The 17,069-nt window shown below is 43.8% G+C and overlaps 1 protein-coding gene across 5 annotated transcripts in view; it reads left to right on the forward strand.

The window, feature by feature from the left end:
- Positions 1 to 17,069, forward strand: part of KIF21B (kinesin family member 21B) — a 63,803-nt gene that overhangs the window by 14,849 nt on the left and 31,885 nt on the right. For all 5 annotated transcript variants that reach the window (XM_081010508.1, XM_081010511.1, XM_081010510.1 and 2 more), the window contains exons 2-3: positions 10,123 to 10,345; positions 16,358 to 16,540. In XM_081010508.1, coding sequence (XP_080866634.1) covers positions 10,123 to 10,345; positions 16,358 to 16,540 — 406 coding nt within the window. The remainder of the gene's footprint in view (positions 1 to 10,122; positions 10,346 to 16,357; positions 16,541 to 17,069) is intronic.

Genomic DNA, 17,069 nt, shown 5'->3' on the forward strand with positions numbered 1-17,069 from the left:
TCTGATTTCCTGCATATTTGTAGTTTATACCTTTAGGAGATGCAAAATCTGCAATACAGGACATTTGTTGTTTTCTGTGGTAGCAGTTCTTAAACTGTGCGTGGTTGACAATGCATCTTCTGATTGATCTATGATAGCTGGTTAAAAGAATAGAGGAAATGCCTAAGGTGTTTTCCAGAGTGAAAAAGTGCAAATGCCAAATTCAAATCCATTTCTTTCTTCACTCTGTTGCAGCAATATTTGAATACGTAAATGGAATGGGAAAATGTTGCTAGGCTTCCACATCCTACGAGCCGTTGAGACATTTGTCGAGACATCTTGTTTTAACTGACAAATATCTTAGACATTAAGCACATTTACTGTTGGCCCACAGAGAGCTGACAGAGTGTGAATGTGGCCCTAAGGTCTAAAAGGTTGTTCCTGGTTTAAGGAAAAGAATGAAATTTAAGGTTCATCCCTTTATTCCTCCATAGCTTTATATTAAAAAAAATGAGTTGTTAGAGGTAAATGAATGGTTTGCTTACTGTTATCCAAATTTGCAATAGGTGGTAGTTTTTCAGTAATGTTGGTTTGAGTATGCTGATATCAGTCTTAACTGCTCTTGCTTGTAGCTGTGGCACTGCATTCTGAAGATATACCGTATTTTTCGCCCTATAGGACGCACTTTTTCCCCTCCTAAAATGAAGGGGAAATGTGTGTGCGTCCCATGGGGTGAATGCAGGCTTTCGCTGAAGCCTGGAGAGCGAGAGGGGTTGGTGCGCACCGACCCCTCTTGCTCTCCAGGCTTCAGGAAGCTCTGCACAGCCCTCGGGAGCCTGGCGCGAAGTCGCGCCGGGCTCCCGACGGCTGCGCGGAGGTGCCTGCATTCCGAAGCCTGGGACACGCTGAAGAGCGCGCCCGGGCTTCGCGCACCTCTCTGCAAGCCTGGGGTGACCGGCGCGACCTCGCGCCGGGCTCCCTAGGCTTGCGGATAGCAGGCTGTTCTGGGGGTGGGGGAAGCTCGGGCTTCCCCCGCGCCAGCCCCGCGCCTGGGGGGAAAATATTCCCCCCCCCAAAAAAACCTAGGTGCGTCCGATGGGGCGGTGCGCCCTATGGCGCGAAAAATATGGTATTATCAACTTCAGCCTAGAGAATTCATGTAATACATGTTGTTTAACATATGTACTAAAATGACTGAGATATTGTCTGTCTGTCTCTCTCTTTATGTGTGTGTGTGTTTGTGTAAAATACTTTGAACATTCTTAAGGCTAGAGAATACTGTTCACTACTCAGAATCTAAGCGGTATTTTACTGAGTACATAAATCCTTCCATGAACAGGGCCTTTGTCCTGAGAAGTATAGGGGCAAAACTATTAAGGGGAGGGGCAGGATATTTTTAACACACTTCTTTGTAGTTGTCTGTGGAAGAGAAGTGGCTTTCCTCCCCAGCAGGTTTTGGGGTTGTAGAGAGCAGGAAAGCTTGGCTATTTATTCCCTAGCTCTTTCTTCATGGTTGATCTGACCTCCTGGGCTCTGAGGGAGTATCCTGTACCAGATGCTGTCAAAATATTCCACGTTGTTACATGAAACTAAGGACAGGCCTGGGACTTGGTGTGTGCAAAGAGGAGTTTTACATGCAAATCTAACCCAGATGCCCTCTCCTGGGAGGTATAAGCAAGGAGGCAGTGGTGCTGTGAATGTTGTGCAATTTCTGTTCCTGTTAAATGGGAACAGTCTTCCCCTTGCAATCGCAGACATGTGTAGAGGTTAAGCATGTTGTAACCCAGGGTTGCTTCCAGACTGGGAGTTCCTAGAGCTACTAAGCATTGCTCTTCTGCTGCGAGCTACAAGTGGAACGGCAATCGATTTCTATGCTATTGGAAATACGACACTTTTTTGTGTCTGTATCTTGCTGCGTTTCATCCATACTGTTGACCATGACATAGCCCCGTGGGTGAAGAGGGAGAAAGTCCAGTTCCCCTGAGGGGCCCTTTAAAAACAAATAAATCCTGAGAAATCCATTAAACTCAATTTTTAAATCAGCACCAAAATACTTATTCATTTATCACTTGCTAGCTATTTTCATGGAAGCAGTTTTTAAAACATATTTTCTATATATTTCTATATTTTAAATATAAATATATGGAAAAGCATTTTAGCACCAACATGTAGTTAAGTTTCTGAAGTTTATGCTACATGTATGTTTCCATTGCAAACATTGTGTGTTTAGGTACATAGAAATGAAATGACATAGAGCTAGGTCAGTTCTGAAATTTGTATTGAGCACAGAATTCAATGTCCTGAGGATCTTGGCTCAAAAAATGCAAATACCTTTTTCTCAAGGCTTGAAACTGTTTGGCAGTACACCGTGAATGCCTAAGAACCTACATGGGGGCTTTGCAGAACTTTCAGTGGTCAGGAAAAGGTGCTTCAGTGCTGTGTATAGCTCCTTCCCTTCTTAATGGTTGGAAGAAGCAAAATCATTTGCAAACGGTGCTAGTTTTTGCCATTTTGCTCAATTTGTATCGCTTGGGTGACATGATTCAGCAGCTGTTTGCATTAAAAATGCAAGCTGATCAAAACTCATTGTGAAGAATAAGAGAAATGTGCATGTCCGCTCCAAAGATCATAATATAAACAAGATTGGAAACAGACTTTTCTGGAAGAGTTGTCTTCATGGTGCAAGGCAGAATGGATTAAGAGGATCGGGTTGGGTGGGGGGAAGAAAACTGAAGTCAGAGAGACACATTGGCAGTTTTAAGAAGATGGCCATGCAAGAAAATTTTGCTCTCTTATAAGAGAATGTCCCTTGTAAAGACACTCTTGAGTTGTCCAGTCATTTCTAAACATTGTTAGCATAGATCAGGCAACCCCAAACTCAGCCCTCCAGCTGTTTTGGGACTACAACTCCCATCATCCCTGACCACTGGTCCTGTTAGCTAAGGATGATGGGAGTTGTAGTCCCAAAACAGCTGGAGGGCCGAGTTTGGGGGTTCATGGCATAGATACTCCAGGTCCAGTTACCTAATAAAGTAAACATAGCCCAATACTGATGTGTGGAAAACCTTTAATGTAGCCCTATCCAGTGGAAGAACAAAATTCAGAAGTCTAGCACTAGAAGTAAGACAGGCTATGCCTCTTATGCAACCATCCCAGATTATGCTAGTATCTGCCATTCCTGTTTCCCAGCCTACATTTGGGATGATAATAGCTCTTCCCATGATAAATGGGACCCTGAAGCCTCATCATTTGTGCCTTGTCTAATCTATATTTCATGGTAATAGTCCCCTGGTCATGGACATTATGGCTTAAATAGCCTCTTCCTTGATCTTCTTACATGTTGAATTATGCCCAGGGAAGATGGAGCATTTGTTTAAAGGACCTGGCTGGTTCTTGAAGTATATGGTTCTCTTATGAGTTGCAGTGAATCTGTTGTCTTGCTGTATAACCTCTATTTTAGTATCCTTAGGAGAATACTTCATAGCCTTGACTAATCCAGGCAAAGATTTGGAAATGTACAGTGATTCAATAATATTAGCTGTTCTGACTCCAGCTGTCCCTTATATCACAATTTGTCCTTACATTTGACATGAAGTGTGGCATCGGGGAGTGGCATTCCCCTTTGGGGGAATTCTGTTCCAATTCGTACAAATGATACAAATGTGGTTCTGCATGCAACTGGTGCATTTGATAATGGTAACTCAGACACTGTATTTGAAGTTGGGAGTGTGAGCCCTGGCGACGGCAGTGCAGAAAAGTCCAGGGCCCTGTTCCAAATACAGCAGGACTGGCTTACCACAGTTTGAAGTAAGTGAAGTAATTCACAAATCCATCTAAAGAGGGGCACCCCCCCACCCCATAAGACTTTTAAGTCCCAAGTCCCAAGTTACCTAACTGTACCACTGAATGTGCTTTATAGATTGCAGAAGCTGCCCTGAGTGCCTACTTCAGAATTTCTCCGCTTTTTATAGTCTGTGTTAATTAGAAGCATTTGTGAGCATAATGCCCTGTGGAAAGTAGACTGCTGAATCTATATGAATCAATGCCTTTCCCTAAGGTTTTGAAAATATCCTGAAAGAGAGATCTTCTGAGGCCTTCTGTTCCATAAGGCAGTGCCAGTACAGTGGTACCTTGGTTTAAGAGCAGTTTAGTGAACAACTTGGATTAAGAATGCTGCAAACCCGGAAGTAGGTGTTTTGGTTTGTGAACTTTGCCTTGGAAGCAGAACATGTTTTGCTTCCTGTTGAGTGTGTTCCGTTTGTAAATTGAGTCCCCGGCTGCTATAGGAAAGCATGCCTTGGTTTAAGAACACTTTGGTTTAAGAAGGGACTTCTAAAACAGATTAAGTTTGTAAACCAAGGTACCACTGTATAGGATCGATCAGGGTTAGTATTATTCGGCCTTCAAGGACACCCATAAGCAGAGGCCTCCAACAAGCCCCCTAGTGTAAAACTGGCAGGGGTAATTCAAAACAAAACACTAATTTCCTTCTTTTGTATCCAGCTCCACCCCCTCCCCCAAACTGTGTACATTTGTTTCTGTTTGAAATTTGAATCCCTACATAAAGTCTTGCCTTACTCCGCCCTGTCCAGGGGCCTGCCTTTTGGAGTAGTGGTTGTAGAGGTCTGCAGGCCGGTAATGGCAAAATGATGCCGATTTTCTACAGCCGGTTTTAATGAGGAGAATGTCTTTTATTCTTACTGCTAATGGAAAGGCTTCCCTCATTTGGGCGAAGTCCAAAATATTTATCCATTTATAATAAAAAAAAATTGTATACTGCAATTTCATAACATCAAAGCAGTCTACATGTATTACAATGCAATAAAAACCACACAAAAATTAAAACAGATCGCCACCTGACTTTTATGGAAAACATGTTTCTTAATTGTCTGCTTAAGCCTAGTGGCTTGATGTAGGAAATTGTCTCTTTCAATCCTAGTTATTTGATACAGCTGGAAATGTGGGATTGTTTCCTTCACAGAGTAATAGCTGCTAGAGCGTATCAAAACCCCTCCTCCTACTTGCATGGAGACATGCTAGGAGCATATAGAGTACCCTACCAGGTACCTGCTCATGGGAGGAGAGAGGTTTCTAATTTATGTTTAAATTGCAGTCCTGAAAGTTAGTACTGTATGGTTTATTAACAAAGTCTTCCTTGCTTGCTGACTTCTATATCAGCATAATGCCTTGTTGAAAAGCGCTTGGTTCCTTGAAAAGTGATAAAAGATAAGGCTGACTCTTACCAAATAAGGAATTCGTGACTCCAGGCTAGATGGAAATTCACAAACACACTGAAAAATATCCAAAAGTATGCTTTGGCATTCCCTGTACATAGCTATGTCTGCCACTGAAAGGTCTAATTTTCATTCCCATAAAGTTGAACATTAGCTAGATTTTGTATTGCAGATATATCAAGAGAAGCATGGTCAGCACAATTCCCCGTGTCATTATCCTCCATAGTGTGGATTGGTTTCCTTCTGTTTCACTCTCTCTGTGTGCTTGTGATGAGATGGGAAGGTGTGATGGAGAGGGGAAATAAAAGCACATGGTCTACTGAGCCATATTCATTGCTCCGGCATGATGCAACCCATGCTTATTTCTAGACTCTGCCTTCATTATGTATGCTCTTAGCAAAAGTGCTTGAAAGTCCGGGCTCTCTCTCGGTACTTCCACTACCCATTTCTTTGATGAAGTCAGAAATGGCTTCCTACAGGCACTTTCAGGATAGCACTAATGCTCTTACAGAAGAGCTAATGGTCTCTCTCAAGCTGAGTAGCAAGAAAAAGCATTTGCTGATTGAGTCTGATAGGCTCAGGCTTTTCTCCAATTACTTGGGCTTTCTATCCATGTCAATTAGGTACTTAACTTTGAAATTGTTCTAGACTGTGCTTCTCTGCTTCCTAAGTTTCTAGTTCTCAACAGCTGCAGAATAAAACAGGGAAATGAGCAGCTTATGTTGATAACAAGAGTCCCCAAGTTATCCTATCTGTTCTGACTAATGCAAGAAAACCCTCTGATCTGACTGGAAAGCAAAGGAAGGGAGACGTCCTCCATGGTGGATCATGAAACAGTGAGCCGAAGCTCTTAATAAACTCACTCACAACTCAGGCTGTTCATTACTGGCGGGCAGTTGCTAGGCACAGCGCTGTACTAGCCGTATGTGAGAAAGAATCTGATCTCTGTTTTTAGCAGGGATAGTTTTAGGATGCATTCTGCTGTCAAAAACAAGATTAGGACAGAGTCTGGGCTGACAGGGAAATAAGAGGACAGAATCCTCTCTGTGGGGAATCTTCCTGGATCAGACATTTCTATGTAGCGAGGCTGCCAAGGAGGTGGGGAAGGGGGAAAGCTCCTTCTTGGCCTCAGGGCTGTGGCTTTCACTCTTAAGACTAGAGCCCATTTGTGCTTTGGATGCCAGCCCAATTGGTTCCCCTCTCTATAAATGTTGGCTTTTGCTGATGGAGCTAAACAGCCAGGCCATTGTGTGTGTGTCGGGGCCACTGGAGAAACTGCCCGAGTGGTGTTTTGTATAGTGTGTCAGTGTGTGTTCCCTTTTTGGGTTGTCTCATTCCCTCCTCCTGCTGCCGAGACTCGGTTGTCATGGCAATCATGTCATGGGGACTGCTGCTTTTCCATCCTGGAGGCACAGAAAGGCTCATATGTAGCCTACGCAAGGGAGCAGCCCCACCGTTTCTGAACATCCTTTGCAAAGTGGACGTGGGCTTGCTGGCACATGGTAAACCTCTCGCTAGAGGTTGCAGTCTTGTGACTGTCAGTGTCAGACATACCCGATGCCACCACACTCATGGGCTTGACTAGAGCCCCAGATGGCAATGTATGCCTCTTCCACAAAGCATCAGATCTGGTGTTCTTGGCAACTTACCTGGCTCTGAGGAGAGGAGGCTGAACACAGGTTTGCACAAATAGCATCTCACTGAGGAAAGTTTCCATGCCTCTCACCCAGTTGTTCAAAGAGTGTCTCTGTTGGTGGAAATACCAAAATGAAAATTTGCCATTATATAATAATAATAATGGAAATCAAGCTTCTTTAGAAATAAAAAACTATTCGGAACAGAGGAAGTGGCTTGTTAGCATCAGCAGTTTCAAGAGATGATAGATGATGCATCGCTTGATGATTCGGGTGCTAAAAGGTCAAAAAAGCAATTGCTGCCAGGACGGCTCATCTGGGTTTTGGTTTCATGCATTCTAGTTTTATAGGTCAGGAATATGACATTGCCAAGAATTCTTCTCTGGTGAAGCAGACAGTGCTTCTGCCTAACAACCATATACTATGTGTTTGTTTTGTTGGTACACAGTTGCAAGACTGCATGAAAGGTGAGCTGATAATTGCAGGACTCAAAAGTTTAGAGTGACACTAAATTGGTGGTGCTCCACCCCATGGAGGTGCTTGTCAGTCAGGTGCCTACCTTTGCCAATGAGAGGTTGCTTTTTGAAGTTGGGCTTGGATAACTTCAGTTGCTGTGGGCCAGGCAACAAGCTTAGTGCAAAGCTTTCCTCGCTTGATCTTCATGGAAGTGTTGTAGCTCAGTGGTAGAACTCATGCTTAGCATGCAGAGGGTCCCAGGTTCAATCCCTGGCGTCTCCAGCTAGGGCTGGGAAAGGCTCCTGCCCAATATCCTGGAGGGCCACTGTCAGTCACAGTCAGTCAGCTTCCTATGACAATGAGATACCTCTCTAATTCTGGCCTTTTCTAATTCCTATTGAGTGCTAACAAGTGGGTTTTGAAGTCTTTGGAAGACACCCTTTGGGGTTTTGTGTCAGACCCTGAAGCTGAGAGAGCCGTCTGCATGTACATGATTGAGATTGGGTTGAGGCTGAGACCCCAACACCCTCTTGTGGGCAATGCTTAGAAGACCTTTAAATCCCACCGCATCTCCTCACCATTTCTTAATGAAGAGGTAATGGCAGATGGCTCCACAGCAAGGGTGTTAAAGCAAGTCCTGGCGTGACCCTCGTTTTTTGTCTAATACTTCCAGCCCACATGCAGCAGGGTTAAGCTAGCCAGTTGGTGAAATACCAGTTTATTTCCCCCTCCTGCGAGGAAAAAGGGACAGCAGCTTGGCCAAAGGGCTTGGAGTGGAATGAGCCGTCAATGGGTCTTTTCTAATGCGGATTTGTGAGGTCCTTGTATTGGATGAATAAAGCCTATTGTGCCTGTGGTGCTCTTGTGTTCACCAAGCTATGACATAACAGCTCAGAAGGGTGACACCTGCCAGGTCATGTTAGTGCTATTACCAGTCACCTTGTGACTCGTTAAGCCTGGGTTACATGGAGTAATAGCTTAGCTGCTTCCATCTCTCTAATGCAAAGCTGCCAGTTCTTCTAGGTGCAGGTGGTGTAGGGTGGTGAATGCTCTGGGATGGCGGGGTGGGTTGAGGTAAAGGGGGGGCATTAAACAGCCTTTTGAGACAGCCTTATCCTACTGGATATGTTCCCCACCCTCAGAGCCAAAGCCGGCCTTCATCAACCTGCTGCCCTTTGACTCTAAGCCATTATTGATTTTATGATTAACAGCCCATCATGGAGATGATTTCCTAGCAGCTACAACCTTCCTAGTGAACAGCTCGAAAGACCACAACCTGTTGAATTAGAGTCATTTTGTCAAAGGTCTTTTGGATCCCCAGCAGGACTTTCTGACATTATTTTATTTTGGCACAGTAGGCCTCACCCCGATCTGGCACCCCACCCCATTCCATATCACAAATGGATTTTGAAACCCCCCTGAATTTTGTAAGTGGCTTCTGTGTGGTGCTAGCTTTTGAAGTTCCAGGAAACAAAAGTCCAGAGCCTTGGTTCTGAGCACAAACACCGCATGGTCAAAGCTGAGCAGGATCTGTACAAGTAGCAGATGTAGGAAGGAGCTGCTTTGTTCCCTTTTGGGCACCAGAATGCAAGGCAGTTTTTGTTGTCTCGTTTCCTTTTGCTCTCCCGAGTGCCACGGACAGGATGGGATGTTTTAATTCTCCCCTCTTTCCCACACCCCCTTTCCTGGAGTCCACGATAGAAAATACTGATTTCCCCTTCCCTGAGATAACACATGAATCACTCTATCTATCTTGTCTACATTTTGATATTTGCATAGCAGTGTAACAGATGCATTTCAAGGCCTTTAGCCCTTCTGTTAAAAATTCCTCCTTTCTGCATGCACCTCTTCTGTGTGTACACCCGTGTGCAGCTATATATAACATGTCAACTGAGATTAACGTTTCATGTCTCTAGTAGCCCCTGAAAGCTGATAAGTCTTTCAGGTTCCACAGGACTCTGTTTTGGGTTTTTAAAAAAATAGCAAATTGGCTAGTCCACATTACTAACATAGTGCCAAGCTTATATATGGCACTTTGTTAACTGCTTAGAGGTTTGTTTTGTTTTGTTTTGCACGGAAATTAGTCAATACATTCTCTGTTTTTAGATCTTATAATGATTTATGCTGAAATTGTTCAATTATGGTTGTGTACTTTTTGATATGTTTTCCTTATTGTTTATGACTACTTTTGTTTGTAATCATGTAAATCATTTCACGTTGTAAGCCACCTTGAGCATGATTTTAACTGTGGAAAGGCAGCATGCAGATTAAACTACAGTGTTGTTGATGATATATTTCAGAATTTGTACACTAGGGATGCACCATGAGAATCTGTTTACTTGGATTCAATCAATATTAATTTTAATATGCCCCAAATCCTCTGTGGTGTTTGTGCCCTGGAATAGCTACTGGATGTGACATCTCACTCCCTAATGAATTCTTTAGTGTTGCTGCAGAATTAGTTGATGCACATACCTCTTGTTGCCTGGACGGAGAGAGTTGTGTGTCTGACCACACCCAGTTTTGTCACTCATACCATGGATATGCAGCCTCAGGAAGGTTGCCCATGAAGGAGTTGTTATTATTATGATTATTATTGTTATTTATCTGTCAGTGTCACCCTGACAGGTCGGTGACAATAATTAAAGCACAGTGTTTAAAAACTTCCAATCAAAGAAAGAAGATGGGTCCTAAGTATATACATCTCAGGTGTCAACAACCAGGGTTTATCAGACTTTCGGCTGATAAGTGTTCCCCATCCCTGGCTTGCGAAATAAAGGGAACTTGTCCTCACTCCTCCCCCTCCATTTTCTCTCCAGGATCCGTCCTCAGATGCCAAAGGAGAAGATAGAAGGATGCCACATCTGCACATCAGTGACACCTGGCGAACCCCAGGTGCTCCTGGGAAAGGACAAAGCCTTTACCTACGACTTTGTCTTCGACCTGGATACGTGGCAGGAACAAATCTACACGACCTGTGTGAGCAAACTCATCGAGGGCTGCTTCGAGGGGTACAACGCGACTGTGTTGGCATATGGCCAGGTAGGTGGCTCCTTTACTGTCTTCACAGTCTCTGCCAGGAGCTGTTCAGAGTATTTGTTGCCTTTTCAGGTTTATCATCTTAATTTAGCATGGAACAGTCTTTGTCTGAAAGAGGAAAAACATAGGGAACAACCACTATTAGTGGTTGGTTGACTTTTTTTGGTCGTTGTTACTAGGAAACAGAACTTTGACAGGCTCCCGAAGCTACTTTCATGCTGTTCTTTTTTTGCAAATGACTATTTGATTGGAGTACATCTGTGGAGTGCTAGAGACAGTGGTGACAATGGGGCTGTGGGAAGAGGACACAGCAGATACCTGGGGGAAAGCAAGGTTGTATTTCCATGTGCAGTGCTTGCCATGAATGGATCACACATGTATTAGTCCAGTCATGATTGTTGTCTGCATTGCTGATAGTTAAGGGAAAAGCTGAATTTATTCTGGGGGTCAGATTATGGCTGTGTATACACCAAACAAGCTTCCACCCAAAGAATTCTGGGAGCTGAAGTTTGTTAGGGGTACTGGGAGTGGTAGCTCCCTGGGGGTAAACTATAGTTCCCATGATTCTTTGAAGGGGACCATGTGGTTTTACTGTATGGTGGTTACTAAGCCTCTGTGCACTTAGATCTTTTCCTCCTTTCAAACTCAAGGTGGGGTTCCCAGGTAGCCTGCCATCCAAGCACAGACCAGCAAAGTTGCTGCATCACATGCCTTCATACTGTACTCTAGAATTTGGTGGGTGCACATCTAAACCTCTTCAAAACCCTGCAGGTGCTTCCTGAGGCCAAATTGCCCAAAGATGGAACCACGTTTTTATGTCTGTGAAATAATTGCTTCAAAGATGGTGGTGGCTTGAGGGGCGGTGGTAGTGGGGAAATGTTTTTTGGGGAAGGGTTGATACTTTGCATTATAAACTAATTTCTTTCTTTTTTTTAAAATGATATTTATTGAAAATTTTTTGAATTACAAAGAAAAAACAAAGCAGAAAAAGAAAAAAGAAAAAACAAAGAAAAAGCAAACCACATCAAACAATACAAATTCAAAAAACAAAAATACACCGCAAACAGACAAAAATAAATCCATCATTCTCAAGTCCTCAACTCTCATTACCTTCTTTCTTTGACCTCCTCCTCCTCCCTTTTTTTGTATCCTAGTTAATAATTATCGCAGCAAATCCTTTCCATATTTCATAATATTCTGTCATTACATTACCTTAATTTATTTTCATCTTATCTTATAAAAAACCTTAAAAACTTAAAACTTAAATCTTATTTTTACCGACTTCTCACAACCATAATATTCTTACCTAATTCTTTAAACATTTTTGCTAGAGCTAAGTAATTTCGTTCCAACATTTTTCTAACATTCATCAATTTTATAAAACAATCCTGGTAATAAAAAAAAAGAAATAAAAACAATCCAATCTTCATCCAGCGTCCCTTCCTCCTGGTCCCGGGTTTTGTCAGTCCTTTTTATCCCTTCGATCTAGCGCATTAACCTGGTAACCTTATATCCGAGGCCCTTAAATCTCTTCCATGTCCCTTCCGCGGCTCTTCTTCATATTCTCCTTTCACTCGTGGGAACTCCAGCTTGGTGATGTTTTTGACCCTTTTCAACAAATCAGCCCCTTTTCTATAGTCCAGACTCAACTCCATGTGGTATTTAAAAACATGTTTCAGAATCCCTCCAAAATTGAGAGCCCCCACAGCTCCAAACATCTCACGGCCCGTTGCCAGACTCGGAAAGTCCAAACATCCCTGCATAGGGGGGTCTATCCAACCCCCCATTTCCAAACCAATCCAAACTTTATCTTTCCAAATCTGGCTTTTTCCAAGTTCATTTGTCAAATCCAAAAGCTCATGTTCCTGCAAGGCCGCAGCTCCCTCCATCTCTGGCGCCCAAGATTCAGCAACATCCTCTTCTCTCATCTGCTCTGTCAGGACACACTCCTGATCTAATTCCTGGGTGGGCTCCACATAGTTTCCCACTGCCTGTTCAAAAATTCTGACCGCATTAGTCATCAAATCCGTCTTCTCATTTAACTGTTCCAGTAGGGCACTTGTTTTACAGAGAGCACACAACAGAGCCTCTGAATACATTGTCCTACAAGGTCACAAGTCCATTCCCACGATTGTAATCTGTGACAGCTGCAAGCTCCCTGGAATTAATTACAGTTTCACAGTCTCCCTCTAGGGGGAGAACTTCTATTTGTTCTTGCAACAAAGTATCCTTTTTGAGATATTTTGTCAATATTTGTTCCTTTAAAATGCGAAAGGAAACAGTGGAATCACTATGTTTCTCTTCTTTTAACTATCTGTCAAAAACGTTTGTCTCTGGTCAATGAGCTTCAAACGTCAGTCCTGACACCCCGCTCCAGGATCAGGACGGTGGAAAGTTACTTTACTTTAAACTCACTTCTGCAGGTTTAAACAGTCCAAAAAAGATCCCCCTTCCTCTCCTGCTGCCGAAGGGGGGTTCATTTTAAATGATGAAAGCCAATCCTTTAGAAGCGATTTTCTGAGCTCTAGCTTACGTTGTCTTTGCTTTATTCTGTCTACAAAGAAACGGAAGGCTGACTTCCTGGTTAGACCTTCAGTACCATTTAGACTGTTTAGACCGTTTCAGTACCAAATTGAAGTAAATTTTTAAGTCCAATTCCTTTCTGCTCGCAAGTCCTTATTTAAAGTCTGATTGTTCAAAGTTTAAGTACTCACGGGTGCTTATTTTAGAAGCCAAATTGTCCCAGGAAAAAGGCAGCGCTCTCCGGCAACGGCTATGCGACTTCGCTCCACGGAAATAGCAGTTGACTCACAGCACCGCGCCACTTCCCCCTCTTCACTTCGGAGCCCGTTAGTGGGTTCCTCTGTGGGTTGGGGGGGTGCTAAGGGTGCCCGCCGAGTCCCATGGTCACAGGCTTCATCTGCCTGTGATTTTTAACAGGGTCCCCGCTTCGCCGTAGCGGAAAAGACCCGTTTCACGCAGAGCTAGTCCCTCCAGTTCAGAGGGAGTCCGCCATTGCCGATGGCGCCACCCCGGAAGTCTCCTAATTTCTTAAACCTTCAGAAAAGGTGAAACCCACTTCAGACACTTGCTTAGAGAAGCAGAACAAGCCAGTGGGTTAGTGGAAGCTGGTACAATGGGATTTTCCCGCACGTTACTCTGTTCTCTCCCCAAATCTGCTGCTGGGGTGGGGGGTGGGGAGATCCATTAGAACAACATGCAGGAGAAGAAGAGCCTGTTCCATTGCACAAGCAGAAATGCTTGCACTGATGGGAAAATCTCTTTAGTGCTACATTGAAAAAGGCAAAAGATTTATATGATCTGAAGAGAGACCAGAGTGCTAAATTAAATACAACCCAATGTATTGGTATGACTTGAAGAACCACACTGGGGCTTTCCCAAGATTTTTTTGCCAGTAACCCCGCAAGTTCCTCCAGTATTTAGCTGCTGAAGGCTGTCTTGGTCATAGATATTTATTAAGAGTGACATATGCTGCATCTGAACAGCTGGAACAGAGGTTTTCTCCAGAGGCATGAATATTAATAGCAGCAAAATAGATCTTCTGACTGCAGTTTTTAAAATTGACCTTAATTCTGTAAGGTTGGTGCATTCACATACAGTGAGTGCCTTCTATCACCTTTCAGAGACCCATTGATAACAAAACAAAGGGCTGCTTCACAAAATTGTGTTTTGTTTTGTTTTGTTTTGTTTTGTTTTGTTTTTAAATGTGGAGATCACTTGAAGATGTCAGCCTCAGAGGTTTTGTCTTGTGTAATGAGTGAGGAAATAGATAAGCATACTGTGTTTGTGTTGCTTGATCCCTCTGGGAAGCTGAGCAGATTGAGCCCAATGGGAGATGGTCAACAAATGAGCAGTGGTGACAGCGGGGAGGAGGAGGAGGAGGGCCCACACATGGGGTTGCCACACTGAAGGTATCTTGCCCAAGGACACTGCAATACCTGGAGTCAATGCTGATGATGACAAAAAGCTAGCTGGTAGCTGGTGGACACACCCAATTCATTAGTGCAGTGGTTCAGGCTACCATTTGCATCAGAATTATGCCAACCTTGAGAAGGTAAGAAGAGTCTGCTGGATCAGGTCAGTGGCCCATTTGGGTCAGCTTCCACAGTGGCCAACCAGATGCCTGTGGGAAAACCACAAGCAGGACCTGAGTGCAACAGTGCTGCCCAACTTGTGATTCCTAGCGACTGGCGTTCAGAGGCAGATAAAAAATAGCCATCATGACTAGTAGCCATTGATATCCTTATTTTCCAAGTTGACGGACATTACTACCGCTTCTGGGAGCAATTTGCATAGTTAAACTATGCACTATATGAAGAAGTACAGTACGATCATACATTGTGTGGGGGTTATGTTCCAGAGATGGCACATACATGCAAAGATGTGTGTTCTTGAACTGCCCCTGCAGAGCTTCCCTACCTTTCTGAGAAAACTTTACCCCACTCCCCTTCCAAACAAGCCAAAGACCTTCTGCACTGGGGAAACCTGATGCAGAAAGAGCTTTTAAACTCTCCACCTTGTGTGCATTTAATTTGCACAATTTCAACTGGCAGGACTTCAGCCATGCAAGGTTGAAAATGAAATGTCCTGCTGTCCAAGTCTTTTTCTTTCTCTCTTTGTCCTTCTTAATTTATTTTGTGCACTTATATATCCCACCTTTCCTCCAAGGAGGTCATGGTGTTGTACATGGTTCTCCCCACCTATTTTATCCTCATAACAGCCCTGTGAGGTAGGTTAGGCAGAGAGAGAGTGACTGCCCTAAAGTCACCTAGTTAGCTTCATGGTCAAGTGGGGACCAGAACCCCAGTGTCCTAGGTCTTAGTCCAACACTATAACATATAGCATATTTTAGCCTGGGCATTATATTCTGCTTTTATATCATTTTTTCTGTTGGATCATTTCCTTTTCTTCCATATCATATTTCATAGCCATTTCATATCGCATTGTTGTTGTGTTTATCCCACTGTTGTTTCTCCCCACCCCTCCAACAATCATTGGCTGAGCCTTTGTTGGTTTGCACCCTTCTTCCAAGAGACACCACCTCAGGAGTGGCACTTTAGCTTCCCAAGAACCATATGAGGTGGGTGAGGCTGAGAAACATTGGCTTGCTCAAGGCCACCCAGTGTGTTTCATAGCTATGTGAGGATCTGGAGCTAGGTTTCCCACGTCGCAGCCCATTGCCCTAGCCATTGCACCACACTGGCTTTCACCACCCCCTTGGGAAAGGGTAGAAGAGAATTTGAAATGAACAAATTAGGTGTAAGAAGAGTGCCTTGTAAACAAAATAAAATAATTGCAAATTAGCATGGAATACAATGCTCACTTTAATTTTACACTGAGTTACCTGCCATGGTGATATTATTTCCCTCTGCTCTGCAATCGATGTACGTGGACTCTAAGCCGCTGAATAACCAGGGTAAGTATTGGGAATGGAGTATCTGAACTGGAATTATAAAGTGCAATGAAGGGTTTGTAAAGTTTCTGAGTGCTATTCAACTTAAGTTTTACTCAGGTCCATTCATTTCGGTGGGTCTCCTCTGAGTAAAACTTGCTCAAGTACCTCCCTCTGTGTGGTGGGTTTAAGGAGCAGCAGAGTTGAGTAGTGGAGAGTCCCAGGGAATCTTCTTCTTCTTCTTTGGCGATCACTTGTAGCCGAGTGGAAGATTGTCTTCCATAAAAACGGTTTTAACAGTGAGTCCGTAAGTGACTGTGGAGGCTAATTCTGGATCCACACCTACTTCCACAGTGGGAACATAGTTTTCTGGGCAGGAGTTGATCATAGTGAGGGTTTGCCAAGTGTGCCTTCCTCTTCGCATGTTTCCCCCTTTCGTCCTGAGTTTGAGCATCTTCAGAGCCCATGACACCTTTGGTAAAGGCTGTTCTCCAATTGGAGCACTCACAGGCCAGTGTTTCCCAGTTGTTGCTGTTTACATTTTTTCACCACCTCACAGTGAAGCTGGGCTCTCATAAAGCATCTCTTCCGTTTACTTTTAGACAGGTGCAGGTAAGACATACACCATGGGAACCGGCTTTGACGTGAACATTTCCGAAGATGAGAATGGCATAATTCCACGGGCCATTACCCACCTATTCTCTGGCATAGAGGAGCGCAAGCGGGCAGCACAGGAACAGGGTGTGCCAGTACCAGAGTTTAAAGTCAGTGCACAGTTCTTGGAGGTAGGTGCCTTGGTGTCTGTAGCAAGAGGGGTGTGTGAGAAGGAGGGCATAAGCTCACATACAGGTATGCCTGAGGCTACTGAATGAAGTGGGCTTCTTTAATTTCTGCAGCAGTTAAGTGCAGTGTGGGGGCACCATTGAATCATCGGTGGTGGATCTGGGTTAACATACAAATTACAGCACGGCTCATGCCTGTACATCCAAGAGTAAGTGAAGGAGATTAAATTTGAATTTGCATTTGAAAATGAGGGGGCATGATGCTCCTTCACTCAGGGGCGGAACTTGGCACTTGCTTCCTTTTATACCACCACTATGCTATCATGCACAGAAGACCCATTAAAGACGTCGCTTGACCTTGACAATGAGTAAACATTTTCATAGAGGAAATGCAGCTGATTCATGCATCAGTCAACAGATCGCAATAATGATGCAGACCTGCTTGCTTTGTTCTGTCTGGGGATGCAGCAGCCTCAGCCAACTTAAGATTTCATCTCTCTGGTAGGCTTGTCAGTGGTGAGAGGAGTGAAGA

The sequence above is a fragment of the Podarcis pityusensis genome (genome assembly GCF_964106645.2).
Source record: "Podarcis pityusensis genome assembly, chromosome: 6".
Classification (NCBI taxonomy): Eukaryota; Metazoa; Chordata; class Lepidosauria; order Squamata; family Lacertidae; genus Podarcis; species Podarcis pityusensis.